Source organism: Muntiacus reevesi, chromosome 7 (assembly GCF_963930625.1).
Source record: "Muntiacus reevesi chromosome 7, mMunRee1.1, whole genome shotgun sequence".
Lineage (NCBI taxonomy): Eukaryota > Metazoa > Chordata > Mammalia > Artiodactyla > Cervidae > Muntiacus > Muntiacus reevesi.
The window spans coordinates 72,622,257-72,642,961 of record NC_089255.1 but is presented as its reverse complement, the minus strand read 5'-3'; the positions used below and the strand labels follow the sequence as shown (position 1 = coordinate 72,642,961).

General features: G+C 42.3%; 1 protein-coding gene across 1 annotated transcript; it reads left to right on the top strand.

Annotated features, from left to right (window-relative positions):
* Window positions 1–7,351: 7,351 nt before the first annotated feature.
* GPHB5 (glycoprotein hormone subunit beta 5) lies at window positions 7,352–11,340 on the top strand. The gene is made up of 2 exons (XM_065940323.1): window positions 7,352–7,555; window positions 11,152–11,340. Exons 1-2 carry the CDS (start codon window positions 7,352–7,354, stop codon window positions 11,338–11,340), a joined length of 393 nt encoding a protein of 130 aa, XP_065796395.1.
* The last annotated feature ends 9,365 nt before the right edge of the window (window positions 11,341–20,705 follow it).

The following is a 20,705-nucleotide window of genomic DNA, read 5'->3' as shown; positions in this document are numbered from 1 at the left end:
GTACAAGAGACAAGGGTTTGATCCCTGGGTTGGGAAGATCCCTGGAGTAGGAAATGACAACCCACTCCAGTATTATTGCCTGGAAGATTCTACAGGCAAAGGAGCCTAGTGGGATACAGTCCATGGAGTTGCAAAGAGTTGGACATGACTGAGCACATGCCTCAACTTATATATGGGTATTTTGATATTTAGTTCTGTGCAATTTTATTACATGTTTTGTTCATTTATTTACCACCACAGTGAAGAGAAGAACATTTCTACCATCACAAAAATCCTACATTTGCCCTCTGTAATCACATCCACCTCCTTCCTGTCTCTGAGTCTCCTTAGTGAAAAGTGAAAGTGTCAGTTGCTCAGTAATATCTGACTCTTTGCAACCCCATAGACTGTAGCCTGCCAGACTCCTCTGTCCATGGGATTCTCCAGGCAAGAATACTAGAGAGGGTTTTCATTTCCTTCTTCAGGGGATCTTCCCAACCCAGGAATTGAATCTCAGTCTCCCACATTGCCAGCAGATTCTCTACCATCTGAGCCACCAGGGAAGCCTTGACCACTGGCAATCCAGTCTGTTCTCTGTCTCTAGAATCTTATCATTTCAGGAATGGTATATAAATGGAACCATATGATAAATATCTCTTTAGGATTGGCTTTTTTCACTCAGCATGATTCTCCAGAGATTCATGAGCTGTTGTGTGTGTGTTCGCTTTTATTGAGGTATAGGATTCCATGACATGGATAGACCACAATTTGTTTAACCATTTACCTAGTGAAGGACACCTGAGCTGTTTCCAGTTTGGGGCTATTATGGATTAAGCTGCCATGAACATGCATGAAAAGTTTTTTTGTGAATATAAATTTCCATGACTCTGGGATAAAGGCCCTAGAATACAACTTCTAGATCATATATCTGTTGGTATATTTATCGCCCTTGCTAGATTTTGACTCTTTGGGGCAGGGTCTTAACTCTGTTCATATTTGTATCACATATACTTAGCATGTGTCTGACACATGGTAACAGTCAATAAAATACAGAAGGACAGAAAGAAGGGATAAAATAAAGAAAGGGAAAGAGGAAGGAAATCTATTATTACTCTTAGTTGTTAGCTATTCCACTTTCCCAACATCATCTATTTATTTTTAAATGAACCCAGTGACTCCAGTCCTGGACAGTGCCTGGCACATAGTAGTTGCCTAATAAATATGTGTAAAGTTGTGTAACGAGAACTCTGGAGAGTGGAACAGCTCTCCACGTCTTCACTCTCCCGTCACCCTGCTCCATCAGGCCAGCACAAGCATGGGTGCACACAGACATATGCCCATACTCTGGGGCTGTGATCCTAGGAACCTTTTTCTGGAACAAAGCCAAATAGCTAACAAATGAGGTGCTGTTGCTTCAAAACTTAACTAACAACAACCTTGGCCCTGTGCGACTGCCTAGGGAATCACAAATGAAGGATTTGGGGACCCAGCCGCTTTGTGGACTCATTCCAATGAGAATAAAGGATACACTTGAAATAAAGAATGCTTCTTTGTGACTCATTAAGCTCCTCTCTGTTCCTCTCTATTAGGCATGTGTCTGCCATGCCCTGCAAAGCTATGACATTCAAAAGTGGAAGAGTCAGGCGGAAATAAAAACATTCCGCTTCAGCACCTAAACCGTGTGCCCCTTAATCTGAAATAAATCTGTGACAACTGACAGATACTTCTTTCAGACAGTTGTGGAGAAAGGCTTGACTTGTCCTAGTAAATCACACACAGGCTTCATTATTTTTAGTCTCGTTAAAAAAAATAGTTACCATGGCAACTGCACCATCATCTAGGGCAAATGTTATCTCTCTAAATCAATAAAATGAAGAGTCCCACAAATACCCAGTGCTTTGAAAGGAAGAAATGACTTTTCAATGAGATTCATGTGTTCAAGACTTTGCCATTCATCTACATTTGTAATCCAAGATTATCTTCTCCATCTAAATAAGGGATATTAAAAGCAACATCAAACTTTGAAAAGTCCAAGGCTGACCTTGCTTGTATCTGTTTACAGAAAATTGTGAATTCTATCACTTCCTTGAAACACATAGCTTCATTTGTGGCTTTTTTACCCATCCTCAGGAGGCATCATGCTAATTACTTTGGCCCTTGGACACAGCATTGTGTATTCTGGGAGGACAATGAGGAGAAACATCAGAGCTTGCATGTCTTTTCTCAACCCTTAACAGATCATTGTAATCAATGCAGCAGACAGCTGAGTTCCTATGGGCTCTCACTGAGTTACCTGTGGGTATACCTTATGCACTGGCTGGCTTACTTTGGCCCTATTCTTGGTCAGAACTGACATTGTTTCAGAGTATTCATGAAGATTTCTTAATACATTAAAACTTGTTACTGTGGTACACATGAAGTATGAGATTTCAATCTTATAAATTAAATCTGTCAAACTTTTTTCCTGCTTGCTCAGTCACTCAGTCGTGTCCAATTCTTTGCGACCCCATGGACTATAGCCCGCCAGGCTCCTCTGCCCATGGAATCTTCCTGGCAAGAATACTGGAGTGGGGTGCCATTTCCTACTCCACGGGATCTTCCCAACCCAGGGACTGAACCCACATCTCTTGCATCTCCTGCATTGGCAGGCGAATACTTTACCAGTAATGCCAACTGGGAAGCTCTTTTTCTATTTAAAAAGTGTTAACTTTAATGTCAGATCACAACACTATAGGCTGTGGGAAAACCCAGTTGGTACCCACCTATGTCTCCTGGTTTCAGGATGCTGAGAAGGTCTTCTAGCCCCCAAAGACTTGGCTTCCTCTATTTTCAGACTTGTATTTTTTCCATATTTAATACCTTTGAAATCAGGGTATGCCTAATAATGAACAGACATAATTTTTTATTGGCGGCTTCTTTTTTCTTAGCGGTACACACAATGACAATGGGAAAAAAGAGTAAAACATTTATTGCTTGGTTCTGAGGTATCAAGCACTGAAATAAACAATTTCTAGACATCATTTTGTAGAATGCTTACATAAACCCTTTGAAAAAGGCATTTTCAGTTTTGTGGAAAACAGATTCAGTGGGCTATGAGACTTTCCCAAGATCACAAGCTGGCAAGTATCAGAGTCAGATGAACACAAATCTAGATGACTTTATTATAATATGAACCTTCAGATTCTCTACCTGACTTGCCCTCAGCTTGTTATATTCATAAATAATTTGAAAATCTTTAAGTTCTGGTGCTGGAAAGCACCTCATGAATCATAAGATCTGACCCATTCATGTTGCAGATGAGGAAACTGAGGCTGAGAGAAGTGACTTGCCCAAGGCAGTCACAAAAGAAGTTGTGCCACTGAGCATCAGCGTGGCCGAACCAGGGAAGAGAGTTACCAGGCCCTTGCAGTGTTTGCATCTCCTTCACAGGTGCCCACTCTGGACCAGGCCTCAACCCTTCAAGGTGCTGACACTCAGATCCTCCCTCCTCTGTTGTGCTGCCCTAGACCTCAAGACGATTGCCCTCCTATGCCCCTGCTCCCCTCTCCTTACCCCGAGGAAACCTATATCTTGTGACTCATCCTCCAAGGTAACAATGAATCCATGTGATGCTAATGTGACAAGATGAGAGAAGATTCTCTTGGTGCTTGGAGACATTGCCCACATCTTTGCTGTATCAAGAGAATGACTTTAATGGTGGGAACGTCAATGAAAATGGAAGGGAAGCCTGCAGATACAGATTCTGAGATGTTTTGTGGGTATTGGGGCCTTAAGTAACCCTTGAAATCACACAGCAACCTCTCACTGCCTCTAGAGAGGCAGGTGGCATGGCACAGTGCATGGACTGCAAAAAAGTGGCAGCCATATACCATCCCCCTTTCCTACACTCATGATGAAGTTGGTGGCCCCCAGCTTTCTGCACTAGAAATGGATTCAGAGGCCTTTCTTTTCTTATTTATTTATTTAGTTTATTTTTTGGTTGTAGTGGGTCTTCGTTGCTGCATGTAGACTTTCTCTAGTTGCAGTGGGTAGGCTTCCCATTGCTGTGGCTTCTCTTGTTGTGGAGCACAGCAGGCTTCAGTAATTGCAACATGTGGGCTCTGAAGTTGCAGCTCCTGGGCTCTAGAGTGCAGGTTCAGTAGTTGAGGCATGTGGGTTTAGTTGTTCAGTGGCATGTGAGATCCTCCCAGGGCAAGGATCAAACTGGTGTCCTTTGCATTGCAAGGCAAATTCTTATCCACTGGACCGCCAGGGAAGCCTGAGGCCTTTCTTAACAGAGTGTTCCAGGTGGTACCTTCGATTGACTGCAGTTGATTCCAGGGATGAAACAAACTTTTTTTTTTTTGCCATCTCAGTGTTTCCAAAGGCTTTGGAGACCAAGAGATTACAAAATCACTGAGCCTCCATTTCTCCCAATGGAAAAAGAAGACAATATAGTTTGACTTACATAACTGATGTAAGATTTAGAGGTGACATATGCAAGAGCACATGAGGAACCATGGAGTCTGGTATATGGCAGGTGCTCAGTGACTATAGTGGTCATTCTCATGAGGTCAATGCTGATGGGGAGCAGGCAGAATGCCACAGCCCAGCTGGAGAAGAAAGGCACTTCTTGGCCTCTCTTTGTTGTCTGTCTTTATCTCGTGACATTGCAGACACAAGTATGTATGTTTCAGGTCTCCTCCAAAAGGGTTGAACAGTCTCAGGTCAGGATGGCAGCTCACCACCGATTGGTTCAGCAAGTTAGGACAATCACGTCAGGTAAGCAGTCTGTCCCTATAGCACCCCAGGTCTGGTTATGCTACTCACAGTCTGAAGGGCTGAAGAAAGTCTTTTATTCCAAGTCTAGTTCTATTTCTATAAAATATATATAATAATCTGACTCTGGGAGATAGGTATATTGATGATATAGTGATGGATTCACTAAAAATCATTATATACTTTGGAAAAAAAAATCAAACCCTTAATGAGTAGCAAGTCTATTTAAAGAACACCTTTCTTTGCAGAAAATAGAAATATTTGAACTTTATTTGGAATCATATTTATTTAACGTGCATCTTAAATGTCTTGAACTATGTCATTATTAGCTATGATATGTAAACTCCCAAAGGCTAGAAAGATGTCTGCTTCATTAATTTTTTTAGCGCACCCACAATAATGCCATGAACAATGAGATTTTTAATCCATTTATATGCTACAATTGCAGACTGGAATATAAACTGTGTCTCATACTCATAAAGAATACTATTTCATTCTTAGTTTAAGCTCTAAGAACCAGAAATTGAATGAAGCAGTTCTATTACAACAGCATTGAATATTCTTACATGCAGCACAAATGGATAATTATTGGTTTATTTTAATTTTTCAAGTATCAATATTAACCAACTTTCTATGAGAGAAGCCTGCCAATTAGAAAATGTGAAAGATGCTGAAAACTACATGGGATAAATAAAAAGTCATTTTAAGTCCCATGCTGGAAGATAATCGTGTCGAATACCTTCATATTTGTTTCCTGTGTGATTCATTTTAAGGTGTTATTAATATGCTCTAGTACTTAATGCATTTTAAGACATTCAAATGTTTCTTACCATGATTTCCATCCTTTCAGTTATTGATCCCATGCTCTTCCCAGGAAGAATTATTGTTTTGTTATTTTTCAATGCATTGAAATGTGTTGTGAGTTAAAAGAAAGAGTGCTGTGAGCAGCTGGTGACTGCCTCCTGTTGAGAATGAGAGTTGTGGTTACTGCAAAGGAAAATCGAATCCATCTTGCCCCAGTGCACTTGGTCTTCCAGAGCCAGGTGAACTACCTTTGACTGTTTCCCCAGGATTATGTCACCCACCAAGGTAACTTTCTTTTTCAGTAGGCGATGTTAAGAAACAAAACAACACCCTTTAAGTTAATCACTTTTGGAAAATAGAGAACGGCTTTATTTTCCAAGGCTTTGATGTGTTTAGTGGTTCCTGTAAGGCTCTGCCTCCCTTTTCATTTTGATTGACAAGACCTTTCCTATATATTTGAGCAATCAAGCAGCCCAGTCACAGAGGGTAGAGGCATTTACCCAGAGCAAACTTGTACCACTCACTGTGACGTTCCAAAATCTTGAGTACAAGTTTCAGCTTTAGAGGCGAGTCAGCTCCAGTAAGATCAGGTAAGTCCTTCTCCATACAGGAACTTCATTCTGCCTGAGGGTAAGTGCAGAGAGCCTTGCTAAGGTGACAGGTCAGAGATAGGAACTGGGAGATAAGTTTGGGAATAAATAACTCTGCAGTCTAAATCATAATGAATTGGGGGTGTTCTGTAAGTGGAGAGTCCACCCTCATTTCATCATTCAGGTGTGTCTGTCTGGTGGGCCAACCATGAAAGAAGTGATTCTGGCTCCTGAAAAAGCATAGGAAATGATCAAGACCCAGGAAAGACCCTGATGCTGGGAAAGGTTGAGGGCAAGAGGAGAAGGGGGCAACAGAGGATGAGATGGTTGGATGGCATCATCAACTCAGTGGACATGAGTTTGAGCAAGCTCAGGTGGATAGTGAAGGACAGGGAAGCCTGGCATACTGCAGTCAATGGGGTCGCACGACTGAGCCGCTGAACAACAACAGAGAGGATAGACAGTAGATTGGTATTTGAGTGGGGTTGTGTTTGAAATACCCCTGATGCTTTCCATCATTCAGATTTAAATTTAGTCACAACAAGATGCCTATTACAGTGGAGGCTTAGATCAAAGGGAATTTGTAGCAACTAGGCCACATTTTTATCAATGGCCACCAAGTCGGGATGTGAGGGCTGTTCTGCATATCCAGGCTTAATGGTTTTGTGCTGGGTTGGGTTAGTAACAATACATATGGGGCATGCAATTATTATTTATCTACCCCTCTCCATTTCTCATCCATGACATTGGAAATATAATTTCGAGTGAAGCATGTAGCATGATACTAAATGGATCTGAATAAAAATAATTTGTGTGTGTTCATGTATTACGTTAGGATATGCATTACTTTTGGTGTTATTCATATTCTGTATTCATTCTGGAGAGATTATTGGGACAAACTTCTTTAATGCACAAATCCAGCAGTTGGGATACCATAAGGAAAAGCCTCAGGATACCCTTGGAGGGTTGAGTGTCTAGTGACCTGAAATTCCAAGGGCAACGTCCCTTTGATAGTGACTGACACATTATCGATGGAGGTTGTTGTTATTGTTCAGTTGCCTGGTCGTGTCCGACTATTCGCGACCCCATGGACTGCAGCACAACAGGCCTCCCTATTCCTCACCATCCCCTGAAGTTTGCCCTCGTTCATGTCCATTGCATCGATGGAGGTAGCTAGATCTAATCATAAATTCTCCTTCCTTCCCCTCTCGGAGGACAGCATGAGGCTGGTGTGCCTTATCCTTGGCCCCACGGCCCTCCTGCTGCTGGCTGGCTGTGGCTGTGTCGTCAGCACCTCCAGCGGGGACCTGCGCACATTTGTGGGCTGTGCAGTAAGGGAGTTTACTTTCCTGGCCAAGAAGCCGGGCTGCAGGGGCCTTCGGATCACCACGGATGCCTGCTGGGGCCGCTGTGAAACCTGGGAGGTGAGTCCCCAAACAGGCCCTGGTGCCAATGCCTTTGTGTCGCTTGGACTGATTCTAAAGTACTCTCTTAAAAAAAAAATTTATTTCTTTATTTTTATTTTTGGCTGTGCTGATTACTCATTGCTGTGTGCGGGCTTTCCCTAGTTGTGGAGAGAGGGGACCACTCTAGTTGTGGTGCGGGGGCTTCTCATTGTGGTGGCTTCTCTTGTTGAGGAGTAGGGGCCCTACGGTGCATGCTCAGTCGGTGTGGCACTTGGGTTGAGTTGCCCTGAAGCATGTGGGATCTTTCCAGACTTGAGATAAAACCTGTGTCCCATGCATTGCAAGGCAGATTCTTAACCACTGCACCACCAGGGAAGCCGAAGGATTAAAGTTCTTAATGAAATGGGATAGAGCTGGGGTAGCTATACTTCATTATGGGTTAAACAAGCAAACAAAAACCAACTACTTGGAATCCTCGAAAAATAATCTGAAAGAAACATGATATTGTCCTTCTAACGAAGCATTGGTAAAATTCGTAACTTGATTGACATGGTGTCTGTCTATTTGGGAATCATCTCTGGGAGGCCAAGATGTGCTGTTTTCCTGCCCATTTTACAGATGACATGCGAGAATTCAATTGGTAGCTGACTGCAGAGTCAGACAGGGAGTCCGTGAAAAGTTTGGAATACATTCTTGGTTCAAGCTTATAACCCAAACTCTTCCCTGTGTTCCTCCCCCTGTAAAAAAGCCAGCCAGTTACCAAGGAGGCCCTAAGCTAAACATCAGGTGAGGGCGTGTCATCAGCCCCTCCCTCAGTGCCTTACGCTCAGCCCTGCTCTCTTCTGTTCCCCCTAGAGTAATTCCTGGGTCCCTCAGGGATCATCATTGACAGATCTATTAAAGCCCTTCATACACAATTATATCCAGCTTTTTTAGAGACAGTACATTTAAAATGGGATAAAAATCTCAATTAAAGTTAGAATGCTATTAGGCTGAGAGGAGGAGATGTTTGAGGGGTGAGGAGATAGAGCGCCTTTCAGCGCTCTATCTGTAGGGTCTGTAGGGTGTGACCCTTTGTAGGGTTACACCATATAGTGACTGCTGCCTCTGCCTACTAGGGCCTGAATTGATTCCTAATAAAGTACTAACTCTGATTTTGTTACCCTGGCTCCAAAAACCTTTAATGACCACCCACTGCTGCAAATTCAGTAACTAACTTTTAAGGTCCTCAGCAATATGGCATCTGCCTATTTTCCCAGGCACTGTACATATTATTAGTTCTCCCTAAGAGACTGGATTTTAAAGGTTTTATTCAATATTCCTCATGAAATCTTACTTTTGGTCCTTTCCTCATATTCCTGCTCACTTTTATCTCTTGGTGCCTGTCTCCGGAACCAACTCCTCTAAGCCTTTTCTGACTCTCTGGTCAGCCCATGACCATCATTTACTATTTTTGTCTTACTTCCTTCTCCACCACAGATTAGGTTTTAAGTTTTTTGAGTGGAGAGGTTCATTCTTGTGCCTTTCACGGCTTTTGTCAAAAGACATGTATAAGCAAGGCATTCAATAAATGTCAAATTAAAAGGGATGAATCCCTTCCTGGAGTTATACATCTTCTCATCAAATTGAGCCCATTTAGAAGCCTGGTGGCTCAGATGGAAGAATCTACCTATAATGCAGGAGACCTGGGTTCAAATCTCTGGGTTGGGAAGATCCCCTGGAGAAGGGAATGGCTACCCCACTCCAGTATTCTTGCCTGGAGAATTCCATGGACAGAGGAGTTGGGTGGGCTACAGTCCATGGGGTCACAAAGAATTGGACACAACAGAGTGAATAACACTAAACTAGAAGCCCATGAGCACTATGAAAGGACACAGCCGTTAGGAAAAATATCCTTCTATTCAGGGACTCAGAGAGCAATCTGTCATCACTTGGATAAAATTATGGCCCTATGATTGGAACTGGATTATGGTAATGAAACCTATAACTTAAATGAAACAACACTACCAAGTTAACTTCATTTTCCCATCATTTGGGGGCTAGAGACATAACAGCAAATGAAAATTCAGTTGTTGCAGATACTGTGGTTGTCACATGACATCAAACGTGTGAGAAATTTTTTTTGTGTTCAGGGCGTGGCCTGGCAGTGCCTTCCCCTGCTCAAAGCTGTGTCAGTGCTATTTGGAGCTCTTTCTGGGCTAAAATCTCAAACCACAATTTCCTTTTAATTCAACCCATCTTCTTTTCCCCTTATAAATCAATGAATGGCTTTAACTGGGTAGCAGTCACCCACAGGAGGTCAGGGATTGTGCTGTTACTGGAGAAATGGAAGCACTGAGACTATTAAAGAGCAAGAGTCTCTTTAATGTCAGCCAGCTTTTATTTATGCCTTTATTGTGGTATGAAAATGGAGGCTATGTCTAGAAAGTAAATAAAAGAATGAGGTTTATTTTCCCCACAATCTGAAAGTTTCTGATTGATAAAGCACTTATTTTTGGTAACTTAACTGGGGAGCATGTCTGAAAATAAGGATATGCATGATGACACAGTGGCTGGATTTACTTTGAAGGTGGAACTATTGCTGAAAATAGTCTTTGTTCCTGGCCTAGGTTTAGGGTAGCTAGAGTTAGCAAATAACCAAACCAATCAAGCCAGGATGCCAGTTACATTTGAATGTCACATAAACGACCTTTTCTTTTTTTTTTTCCATTTTGGTATAAGTCTGTCCCATGCAATATTTGGGACATACTTATACTAAAAATTGTTGTTTATTTGAAATTCAGATTTTACTGGGTATCCTGTATTTTATTTGGCAATACTGCTCGGGATTCCAGATTACTGAAGATAAGAGGACATGAAGCAAACTGAGAAAGGATAAAACATTATCTGAGAAATAGTAGGAAGAAGCTGATATTGAATTTAACTCTTCTACAATGGTCCTCATTGAAGGCAAAGCCATATTCCCATGACATGCATGTAAGATCTGCATCCTGGACCTCCATTAAACATATTTCATTTGCCTGGGACAAATGAAGGTGCTGTCCTCTGAAAGCTTGCTAGTTATTATTTTTATATTACTTTCTTACTCTTGTAATTGCTCTGATAAGAACAATAGACTACACTTACTGAACGCTTACTTGGTGCTAGTCATCTACCATCTTACGTTATCTCCACAACAATGCTGGGAGGTAGGTATTTTGTTTTACAGATGAGGAAACTGATTTTCCAAGGTCTCCAACAAGTGGCAGATCAGGGATTCAAGCTTAGCGGGTCTGACTGCAGGGTTTGAGATGTGCTGGTTTCCTGATGCTGTATGCTCTGTTTATCAAAATTATCTTTGAAGTTATGATTTCTAGAAGGTGAAGGAAGGAAGTGAATCCTTTGATAAGCAGAACCAGCACATAGGGCACTAAGGAATCCGCCTTGCTGTTTTCTTTTGTCGATTCAACAGGTGGTTGTTGAATTTGCTTTCTACTGGAAGGGAAACAAGTAAAGAAATTAACAAGTAAAGAAATGAATAACAAGCTAAACTCTTATAGTGATAAGTGGTACCAAGAAAATGAAACAGGATGGTATGTTCTAACGGGTTTTCTGTTTTCCACCTGTGGGGACAGAAGCCCATTTTGGAACCCCCCTACATCGAAGCCCATCATCGAGTCTGTACCTACAATGAGACCAAACAGGTGACGGTCAAGCTGCCCAACTGTGCCCCTGGAGTCGACCCCTTCTACACCTACCCTGTGGCGGTCCGCTGCGACTGCGGGGCCTGCTCCACTGCTACCACGGAGTGTGAGACCATCTGAAGCTGGTGTGAGCTGCAGACACAGCTGGAGGGCTCCAGGCTCACGGACACACCTGCGCGGGCAGCATGGGCAGCTATACCCCCTGAATCCAGGACTGTTTAATTTTGACCCCACCTTTGTAGGAGGCTATATATCTCCTTATGCCCAGCTCAGGCACAAGGCTGAGGAAGCATACTTATGCTAAAAATGCAAAACAGTATTTGTGCCTTCCCTGACATAATTTCTCTGGTTCACCCACTACAAATTAAATTTTCTTTACCTTGAGTCTCAGAACATAACTCTTATATCATAACCTGCCTCCAATATGGATTTATAGTAAGCCAATATTTTAAATGCTTTGGGCATAATTAGGAAATGGGGCTAGAAAAGCCTTTAAATTCTCATGTCTTATTTAATGACTGGTCTCCAACTAGATTTATGATCAAAGTGCCAAGAATTAATAAAAACCAACGCTTTAGTCCTCATGCCCTCCAAGAAAATCCAATTGCAAGCTCCATTAGAACTTTCTTTTCCTTTTAACTGAGTGATTACCTACACAAGATATAGAGACTGCTCAGATTAAAAAAGGGAGGGCAACAGTAGATCGAATTGAAAGGTGTCTGGATTTAGGGGATTCTTTTCCCAAGAAAAATTCCCAAAATCCCTTTTAGATTCTTAATAAAGAGACTCCTTTGTGATTAAAAACAAACAAAAAACTCAGAAAAAATATATAATCAGAGCTATCACTTGATCTTAAAAACTTATGAAACTAAACTTATGCATTTAGACTCAAGTGATACTCTCCCAAAGCTATTTCCCAGATTATCAGAGTCACAAATATTCTTTACCACTGAGCATATTTTAAATTGTAGTTTTTTAAACTCAAAAGTGTTCTGTGTTTGTAGGGGTAAAACTGCACTGCTGACTCAGAGGAAAAAGTCTGTGATCGTCTAGCTCTTGCCCTCTCTAAAATCTTACAGCAGCTGATTCTCTGTGACTTAAAAAAAATCCACTCTAATATTATGCAGGTGTCTTTAGTTCTGACATTTTGGGGGTTGAAATGAGCCTCGCTCCTTTTTCACATTGCACCAGGAAAAATCTATGTTAATGACAATAAAGCATTTCCTCTGCATTTTGAATTCATGAAAACTTTCAAAGCAGTCTCTTTTGTCTTTAATACACTTGGAATTATAACAACAATTCACACTTAAAATGAATTGCAAGGTTATTTTTACTTGCACATTTAGGATGTCATATTTAGTAAGGAATACAGACAGATGACAGGTTACCATGAGTCCCAAACGTGGCTCAATCTGTATTCTCATCCCTGGCATTTCATCACTAGGAACCAGGGGTCCTCCTTGAATGAGGAACCAATGAATCTCCATGAAAACAGTAAAGCAAATGCTAGGATTGATGGTCTAGGATTGGGATGCTGAGGTGGACATCCCAGAACCAGGGGCATGAGTAAAATCCACCCGACCTTCAGTGCAGATCTGTTGGTAGACAAGAGGGTCACTCTAATGTGAAAAGTACGTGAGTGTCTGCCGTATCCACTGGGGTGGAGGAAGGGGATTAGGGATAAGACTGGATGGCACCACTCAGGTGTTTTCAACCCATCCCTCAGAACTTCCATCAGGAGTTTCTGGGAGAAGGAACTGCTTCTTAAAGAAACTCAGGGAAAAGGAGCAGATGCAGGAATGGCTTGCCAGAATTTGAGAAAAGGTGACTGTAGCAGGTGGTACAGTGGTAAAGAATCCATCTGCCAGTGCAGGAGATGCAAGATACTTGGGTTCAATCCCTGGGTCGGGAAGATCTCCTGGAGAAGGAAATGGCAACCCTTTCTTGTCTGGAAAATCCCATGGACAGAGGAGCCTGGTGGACTACAGTCCAGGGGGTGGCAGAGAGTCGGACATGACCGTATGTCATGTAAGCATCTGTAAGGGTCCTGGTGGGAAACAAATAATATACTGCAGTGAGATATTGAGGAGAATTAAACCAAGAGGCTGTTTACAAACATGAAAACAGAATTAAGGAAACCAACTAGGGGGTGGTGAGACACTCTCAAACACTGTGTGAAGCAGTGGGCAACCTATGCTGAAGGACCAAGAGAAAGTGATTTTCAGATCTCAAAGAGAACTGTAGGAAAGGGATTCTTTGACAGGGGTTGTGGATTTTCATAGGAGGATGTGGCTGTTACCAATATGAGGCCTGGGAGGGAGGAAGGTGGTTAGTAAATACTCCAACCTCACTCTGCTCCTGTGCCCTGATCTTCTGCAAATGGGAAGGCAGAGAATTAGGGAGTCCATTGGTTCAGCTCATAAATGTTGGCCACCCAAGAAGCAGGTTGGAGAAAGGTGGGGAGTGAACCTAAGGGGGCCAATGGATAAAATCCCCAGAGCTATCTTTGGGAAACTTAGCCAGAATGCCATAGATAGCAATGCTGGTCTCGAGAGCCATAGGAGGAGATATAGCAACACAATTACTAAGACTCTGCTGTGATGAATTGGGATGGGGTGCATGTGGAAAGGTATGTACCGGTTAATACAACATCGACAACATCTGAGAGATGTGGGAACCAAGGTAATGATCAGGACTGTAGGGACTGATTGGTTGTTAAGTGCAATCAAAGTACTTGGGGCTTGGCATGAAAGCCACATTGGAAGAGATTCTCTCCTGAAGATGGAGGGCAGAAGGTGCTGAAAACCAGGCCCCAGGCCTGATTGGAAGATCAGTTGAATCATCAGAAAGGCTGCGTCTCTCACCCTGGCAATCTCCTGTTCTTAAGTTCCTCACAGGGAAGTAGTGGGTCACAGAGACTGCAGTGGGGACAACCCCTGGATGAGCTTGAGGTTCCCTCACCAAATAGACTGCTCCTTCTTCCTAGAGGAGGCCAACCTCCTGGTGCTCGGAGACCAGGCCAAGGCCCCGTCCGAGGAGGCTGCTCTCTTTACATGGTGATACCTGCCCTCCTCAAATACCACCCACAACCCCTCATTTATTCTATGTGGAAAATTAGGGTCAAGCCTCAGGGTGACCCGGCTGGGGATGGACTTTCCCTCTGGTGGGAGGAATGAGATTTTCCATTGAAGGAACCTCGGGACTTGACTAAAGCAGACAGGGTTCAGGGAAATGTGCTTGGGAATGGATCTTGAGGGTATCAGATGGGATGAAGGAGAGGGTGGCAGAATATAAGCTTGTATATCTCTGGTGGCTCAGTAGTAAAGAGTACACCCGCAATGCAGGAGACCCAAGTTCAATCCCTTGGGTCTTCCTCCAATCTTCCCTCCAGGAAGATCCCCTGGAGAAGGGAATGACTGCCCACTCCAGTGCTCCTGCCTGGAGAATTCCATGGACAAAAGAGCCTGGTGGGCTAAAGTCCACGGGGTCACAAAGATCTGGACACAACTGAGTGACTCACACTTTCTCACTTCGAGAAGAGCTTCTTGGGTATTCTCCTATGTCTCAAGACTAGCATCCTCACAAGGGCACCTGAATTTCCTTCCAGTGTGTGTTTGGGCTGGCTCCCTAAATCTCGGGGGAAATGGTGGCTTACGTGAATGAAGAGAAGATGCCAGACTGTCCTGGCAGAATATTTGAGGACTAAAGCCTCAGAGAGGGGCCCTGATATGTTCACCTGGAGAGTTCAGAGGACCCTCCCTTCATTAAAGCGATGAGGAAGGTGCTAGGGAGGGGCTTCTGCAATGCAGAGAAGCTCAACAGTGGCTGTCTTTGTAGACCAGCGTTGATGGGCAGGAGAAGCTGGGCTTCCTGGTCTCAGCAGAGGTGAGAGGGGTCTGAACATAGAGACCTGGTGGTGACATGTAGCTGCAGAGGCGAGGAGGACGTAGCTGCCGTAACAGGAGGAGGGTTCTGATCCGCAGGATCTGCGGTGCTGGAGAGGAGTCCACGGTGTTCCTAGTCCGGGGTGTTCTGACAGCTTCTACAGTACGTATTTATTATAATCAGAAATGTTATTAATGAAAAGGAGGAAAATGTCTGTCAGTGATAAACTTGATTTTTTTTCCCAAATCTCCTCTTCCCCTTCCGTGTGTCCCTCCTTGTCATTTTCTTTTTCTCCCTCCTTCACTTCCACAAGTATTTATGAATTCTAATTTTGTGCAAAGCACTATGTTTGGAAGTAAAGATATAAATATTGCTACCATTTATGGATTTCTTATTGTAAACAGGACCGCTTATATATATATATATATATTTAAACTTTTTATTTTTATTGGGGTAGAGCTGATAAAGAAACAATGTTGTGATAGTTTCAGATGAACAGTGAAGGAAATTAGTCATACATGTACATGTATCTATTCTCCTCCAAACTCCTCTTCTATTTAGCCTTCCACATAACATTGAGCAGAGTTCCACATGCTATACAGTAGGGCAGGACCCTTTATGTTAATTCTTTGTAATCTTGTGTCAATCGTGCTCATAGGCATTGTTATTGCCGAAGCATTGTTAATGCCATCGCCATTTTACAGATGATGAAACCAAAGTTCAGAGAGGCCAGATAACCTCCCCAAGATCTGACAGCTGATTGGCAGCACATGCCAGGTTTCTCTGACCCAGAACCAAATTCTTTACATTGGAGCACGATGGCTTTTTGGAGTGTTCCTTCTGAGTTGTTCTCGCCTGGAGAAGTCTTTGAGTTTATTGATGTCAGACTCTCTCTCACCATTGATTAGCACGTCTGCTGTCTCTCCTGGAGGTAGCTCAGTGCAAGCTTGCGTTGTTTTATGGAGACTGTAGTTTTTCTCTAGTTTCCTTTATAACCTCTAGCAAGACAGTGTTTTGCTATAACTCAAACCAAAGTTTATAACAGGAGAGATTGAGAGAGAAAAGAAACAGAGCCTCAAAGGGAAATTCAAAGAGACTGCTGTAGAGATGAAGGCTGTCTGCCCTCAGCTCATCTCCCAGGCAGTGTGAACTCTGGCAGAGATGGTGGTCCATGCCTATTGGTGGGGGAGGGGCTCTAGACAAAACTGACTCCCAGCAACTCCTTACTCTTGGAGACATGTTTATTTTGCAACTAACAACAGGTAAGGAGAAGGGGAATTTTCTAGATTCCCCCCCCCGCATAAGAGTGTTTTCAATGGAGATTGTAGATGCTCACAACACATTCTACTTCTGGGCTTATTAGTTGTGCTGATTGAATTCACATTTTCCTTCTTCCCCTGATCAGGAAATGAATGAGCCACCACAAAAGCACCACATTCTGCTGCAGTGACTCAACTCTTCAAATTAATTAGGTTTTTAATATAAAAAACATTTCTGAGATAGTAAATAAACTGTATATCTAATCAAAAATAATGTGGCATTGATAAAAAATAAGTTGCATTTCATCAAGTTTTCCAAGAGGACTGATTATCTTTTTCATTCAGGAGACATTTTCTTAAAAATAGTATGTACCTTTTTGGTTTTCTTCAACATGTTAAAGCAACTTATGAAGTAACTTTAAAAGGATTCTTTGGAAAATTCTAAAAATTTTATTTGCTGCTGAAAATTTCTACTAGAGAAACAGTTTGCTCCTTATTGGTAAAATGAATCTTCTGGCATTTTCTTTTACAATGATCTCCCTTTGTTTTAATGAACAGGGTTGTTTGGAATTGTGTACAGGGAGATCTGAAAGGCTCAGTGGCTGGTTGTTGTGGTCCTAGAATATATGAAGGGGATGCTAAAGACCTCTGAGAAGGTAGGTGATGTCTAACCACAGGGGAAAGAAATAGAAAAAGGATGAGAAAAAGAGGAGCAGGTTCACAGCACTGTAACCAGTAGTGTAAGTAGAGACTTATTCCAATGTTAAGGAATTTAGAGGGATTATTTGAGTCTCTGTTCCAGGTCCTCATTAGCAGGAGAAAAGTAAATATTTCCTAGGCTCTTTGACTTTATTTTTGACTCTAAATTCCTCTGACTGTAGTTCTTTAGCATACTGAATAACTGAGTTTTAAAAAAAAGGCTTCCTGATACACAAGATGAATTATATGCTTTGACCTTGAGTGTGGGCCATCAGGGCTTCTTCGAAAGTCATTCAAACCCCCAAAGACACACATACCCTTCTTCAAAAGAGAAAAAACATTTTGTTTTAACAAAGAATATCAATGTGGCCTTGATCTCTGGGTCAGAAGATTCCCCTGGAGGAGGGCATGGCAACCCACTCCAGTATTCTTGCCTGGAGAATCCCATGGAGAGAGGAGCCTGGTGGGCTACAGTCCATGGGGTCACAAAGAGTCAGACACCACTCACGCATCAATACATTACCAAGACGATAATGGTAGTTTTGGTGATGCTCAAGGTATGATTACCATCAAGGAATAAATATAGTTAGTTAAGTCACTCAGTCGTGTCTGACTCTTTGCGAACCCGTGGACTGTAGCCCACCAGGCTCCTCTGTCCATGGGATTCTCCAGGCAAGAATACTAGAGTGAGTTGCCATTTCCTTCTCCAGGGGATCTTCCCAACCCAGGGATTGAACCCAGGTCTCCCTCATTGCAGGCAGACACTTTAACCTCTGAGCCACCAGGAATAAATATAACTATCCCTAAGTCATAAATAATAAATGACTTAACTTGAAAGAACATTTATTCACTTAAACTCTTGTTGTTGTTTAGTTACTAAGTCATGTCCAACTCTTTTCTGATTCCAAGGACTATAGCTTGCCAGGTTCCTCTGTCCACGGGATTTTCCAGGCAAGAATACTGGCGTTGGTTGTTATTTCCGCCTTCAGGGGATCTTCCTGACCCAGGGATCAAATTCGCATCTCCTGCTTGGGAAGTAGATTCTTCACCACAGAGCTTACCTGGGAAGCCTACAATAAACTCTCTATATATACAATAAAGGATACTGATGAATTATTAGTAGTCATTATCTCTATAAAGTACACATACAGAATTATACAACTGAAATGGAAATTTAATCCTGTGAGGTTCCCAGTTCCTTGCATAGGAAATGCATGAACAGATCACACTTCTTCGGCCTCACTCTGTTGCTCATGCAGAGGTTATGAATACACGGAGAGGTGCACCCTTGAAGGAAGGTGCTCTAAGCTTCTAGGCTGTTCTGAACCCTCATCTTCCATTACCCTCTTGGTATCTGCACATCAAAACTAAAATATTTGGCGGGACTGATTTTACTGAGTGGAATGATGACATCCAGCATTTTCAAATATGTTGGAAATGGCTTTAAAAGGAAGATTTTGCTCACCTTTTAGCTCCTGTTTGAGCAAGCCGAGGATGCTAATGCTAAAATATCTCCCAACTGAAACATAAACATTAGTTAATGAGAAAGTCCAGCTGAAATCAGTGGCAAATTTCAGCATAAACAAAATCTGAGCCACCTTCGAGACGAACCAAAAGGAACTAATGTACCATAATTTCACTCAAGCCTCTCTACGCTTCAGGCTGCTGGCCAGCAGAGTAGAAGCAACTGGGTTGTGACCAGAGGCTTCTCTCCTTTGGCACTTGATTATTTCAAAGTGCTTAATTCAGCAGAGGACTTTCCAGTTTCTTGGACTGGGATTTTGTTTTTGTGTTGCAATAAAGAGAGTGAAAATGAGACATTTAAAAATGATAAGTAAATGGATTCTTAAAAGAGAGATTGATAATTGTTGCCAGTGTTCTTGCCCTGTTAGTTTCTTATGAGGAAGATAAAACAGGCTTTATTTTGTGGCCTGGAGAAGGGAGTGAAGGTGCAGGGTGGGGGTGGGGGTGCAGGGCCCTAGGAGGATACACAGCCCCTGGTGTAAGAAGTGCTTTTTGGCAGCTGGCACCAGTGGTTATGAGTAAGAGGCTGCAATAATGAAAATCATCTATAGTAAGATTCTGTTTTTGGATTTGGCTAAACTCTTCCAAGAATGCTAGCTGCTTTGGGTAGCCAAGCTGCTCCCAGATGCAAAAACTGTCCCAATTTAAAAGCTCTACCCAATTTAAGGATATCTTGGGACACAGGTGGTTCCTGCAGCCTTGAACATGAAGGAATAGCTGACTGATAGGACCAGAATCAGAGCTGCAGGGGACAGAAGGTGGTCCTTTCTAGAGGAGGTGGTCCTTTAGTGATGGTATCTGCATAATAGCATCAATTTCTAATTCTGGGATGGAATCACTGATATTGTAGCTGGAAAATTAGTAGGCCATTTGTAGGTACAAAAGAAGTGGTGATCCTTGTGCACTTTCTTTGTTTGAAAGTAGGTATGATTTGCCTTCAGGTCTTCTGGAGCAACAATGGAATGTGAATAAGATAAGAGGCTTAAGCATGTGTGTGTACAACTTTCAGTTTTTAAAGGGCTCTTGTACACGAGGTGGGATATGGGTGGAGTTAATGAGGCGTGGTCCCTTGTGATGTTTAGTGAAAATGTGTTGAACAAGTGATGACAATTCTGGTCTGTGCTTAGAGCAATAAACATCTAAATCAGGGGGATGCCCTTCGTAGAGGTGAAGTTGTAGTCAACCCTTATTCTGGCCTCTAGAGAACTGTCTAGAATATTATCTTAAACAGTGAAGAATGAAGTTTTATGCCTCAGAAATTTGTTTTATCTTCATCTTACAAGTTTATAATGTTACATGATATAAATCTTTCTTATTTCTTCATGGAAAATCATTTTGGAGGTTTTTTTCTCTCCCTTATAGAAGCCAGAAAGAGTTTCGGAAAAGAAGTTCTTGAGATTTATCAGATCTTTCAAACCAGATGCTGCTTTTCTGCTCTGGATTCCATTTCTTTTACTGCAGCTGGGAAGCACATGAAGAGCAAAAGAAAGGACTTCTGAAAGTCTTTTTTTTTTTCATCAAGTAAATGTGGACAACTCAAATATTAGCCTAAGATAGCATCAGAGACAGATGAAGCCGATGGTTTCATCATCTGGCAGCTATATGTTTGGGTGTAAAGACTAAATGACAAACTTGGTTGTCTCATAGGCCAGTATTCTCAAATTTTAAAGTGCACACAAGTCACCTGGGGTCTTATTAAAATACAGCTTCAGATTCAGTGGGTCTGGCCCGGGACCTGAGCTTCTATAGTTCTAACTAGCTCACAGGCTGTGCCCATTCTGTTAGTCCCTGGATCACTCTTTGAGTAGCAAATTTCCCATTCTAACAAAGGCTAGAGAAGGCAGTTTTCTTGAGTGGCTGGCAGGGACACCCTCAGATAACCCAGAAATGAGAGTAGGAAAAAAAGAGTGTATAATGAATTAAAAGTCAGAATATGGCACAAGATAAACTTCAAGGTTACAGTGCAGGAAATGACATTTTGTTAATTACAAAAAGTGTACACAGAATAGCCATTACAAAGAAGCAGATGGTAAGAAAGCCAATCTGCAAGCAGCTCATCCATGTGCCCCGTGTCTATCATTTTCTCTGTCGAGATTACCTGAGGAGGAACGTGGACTG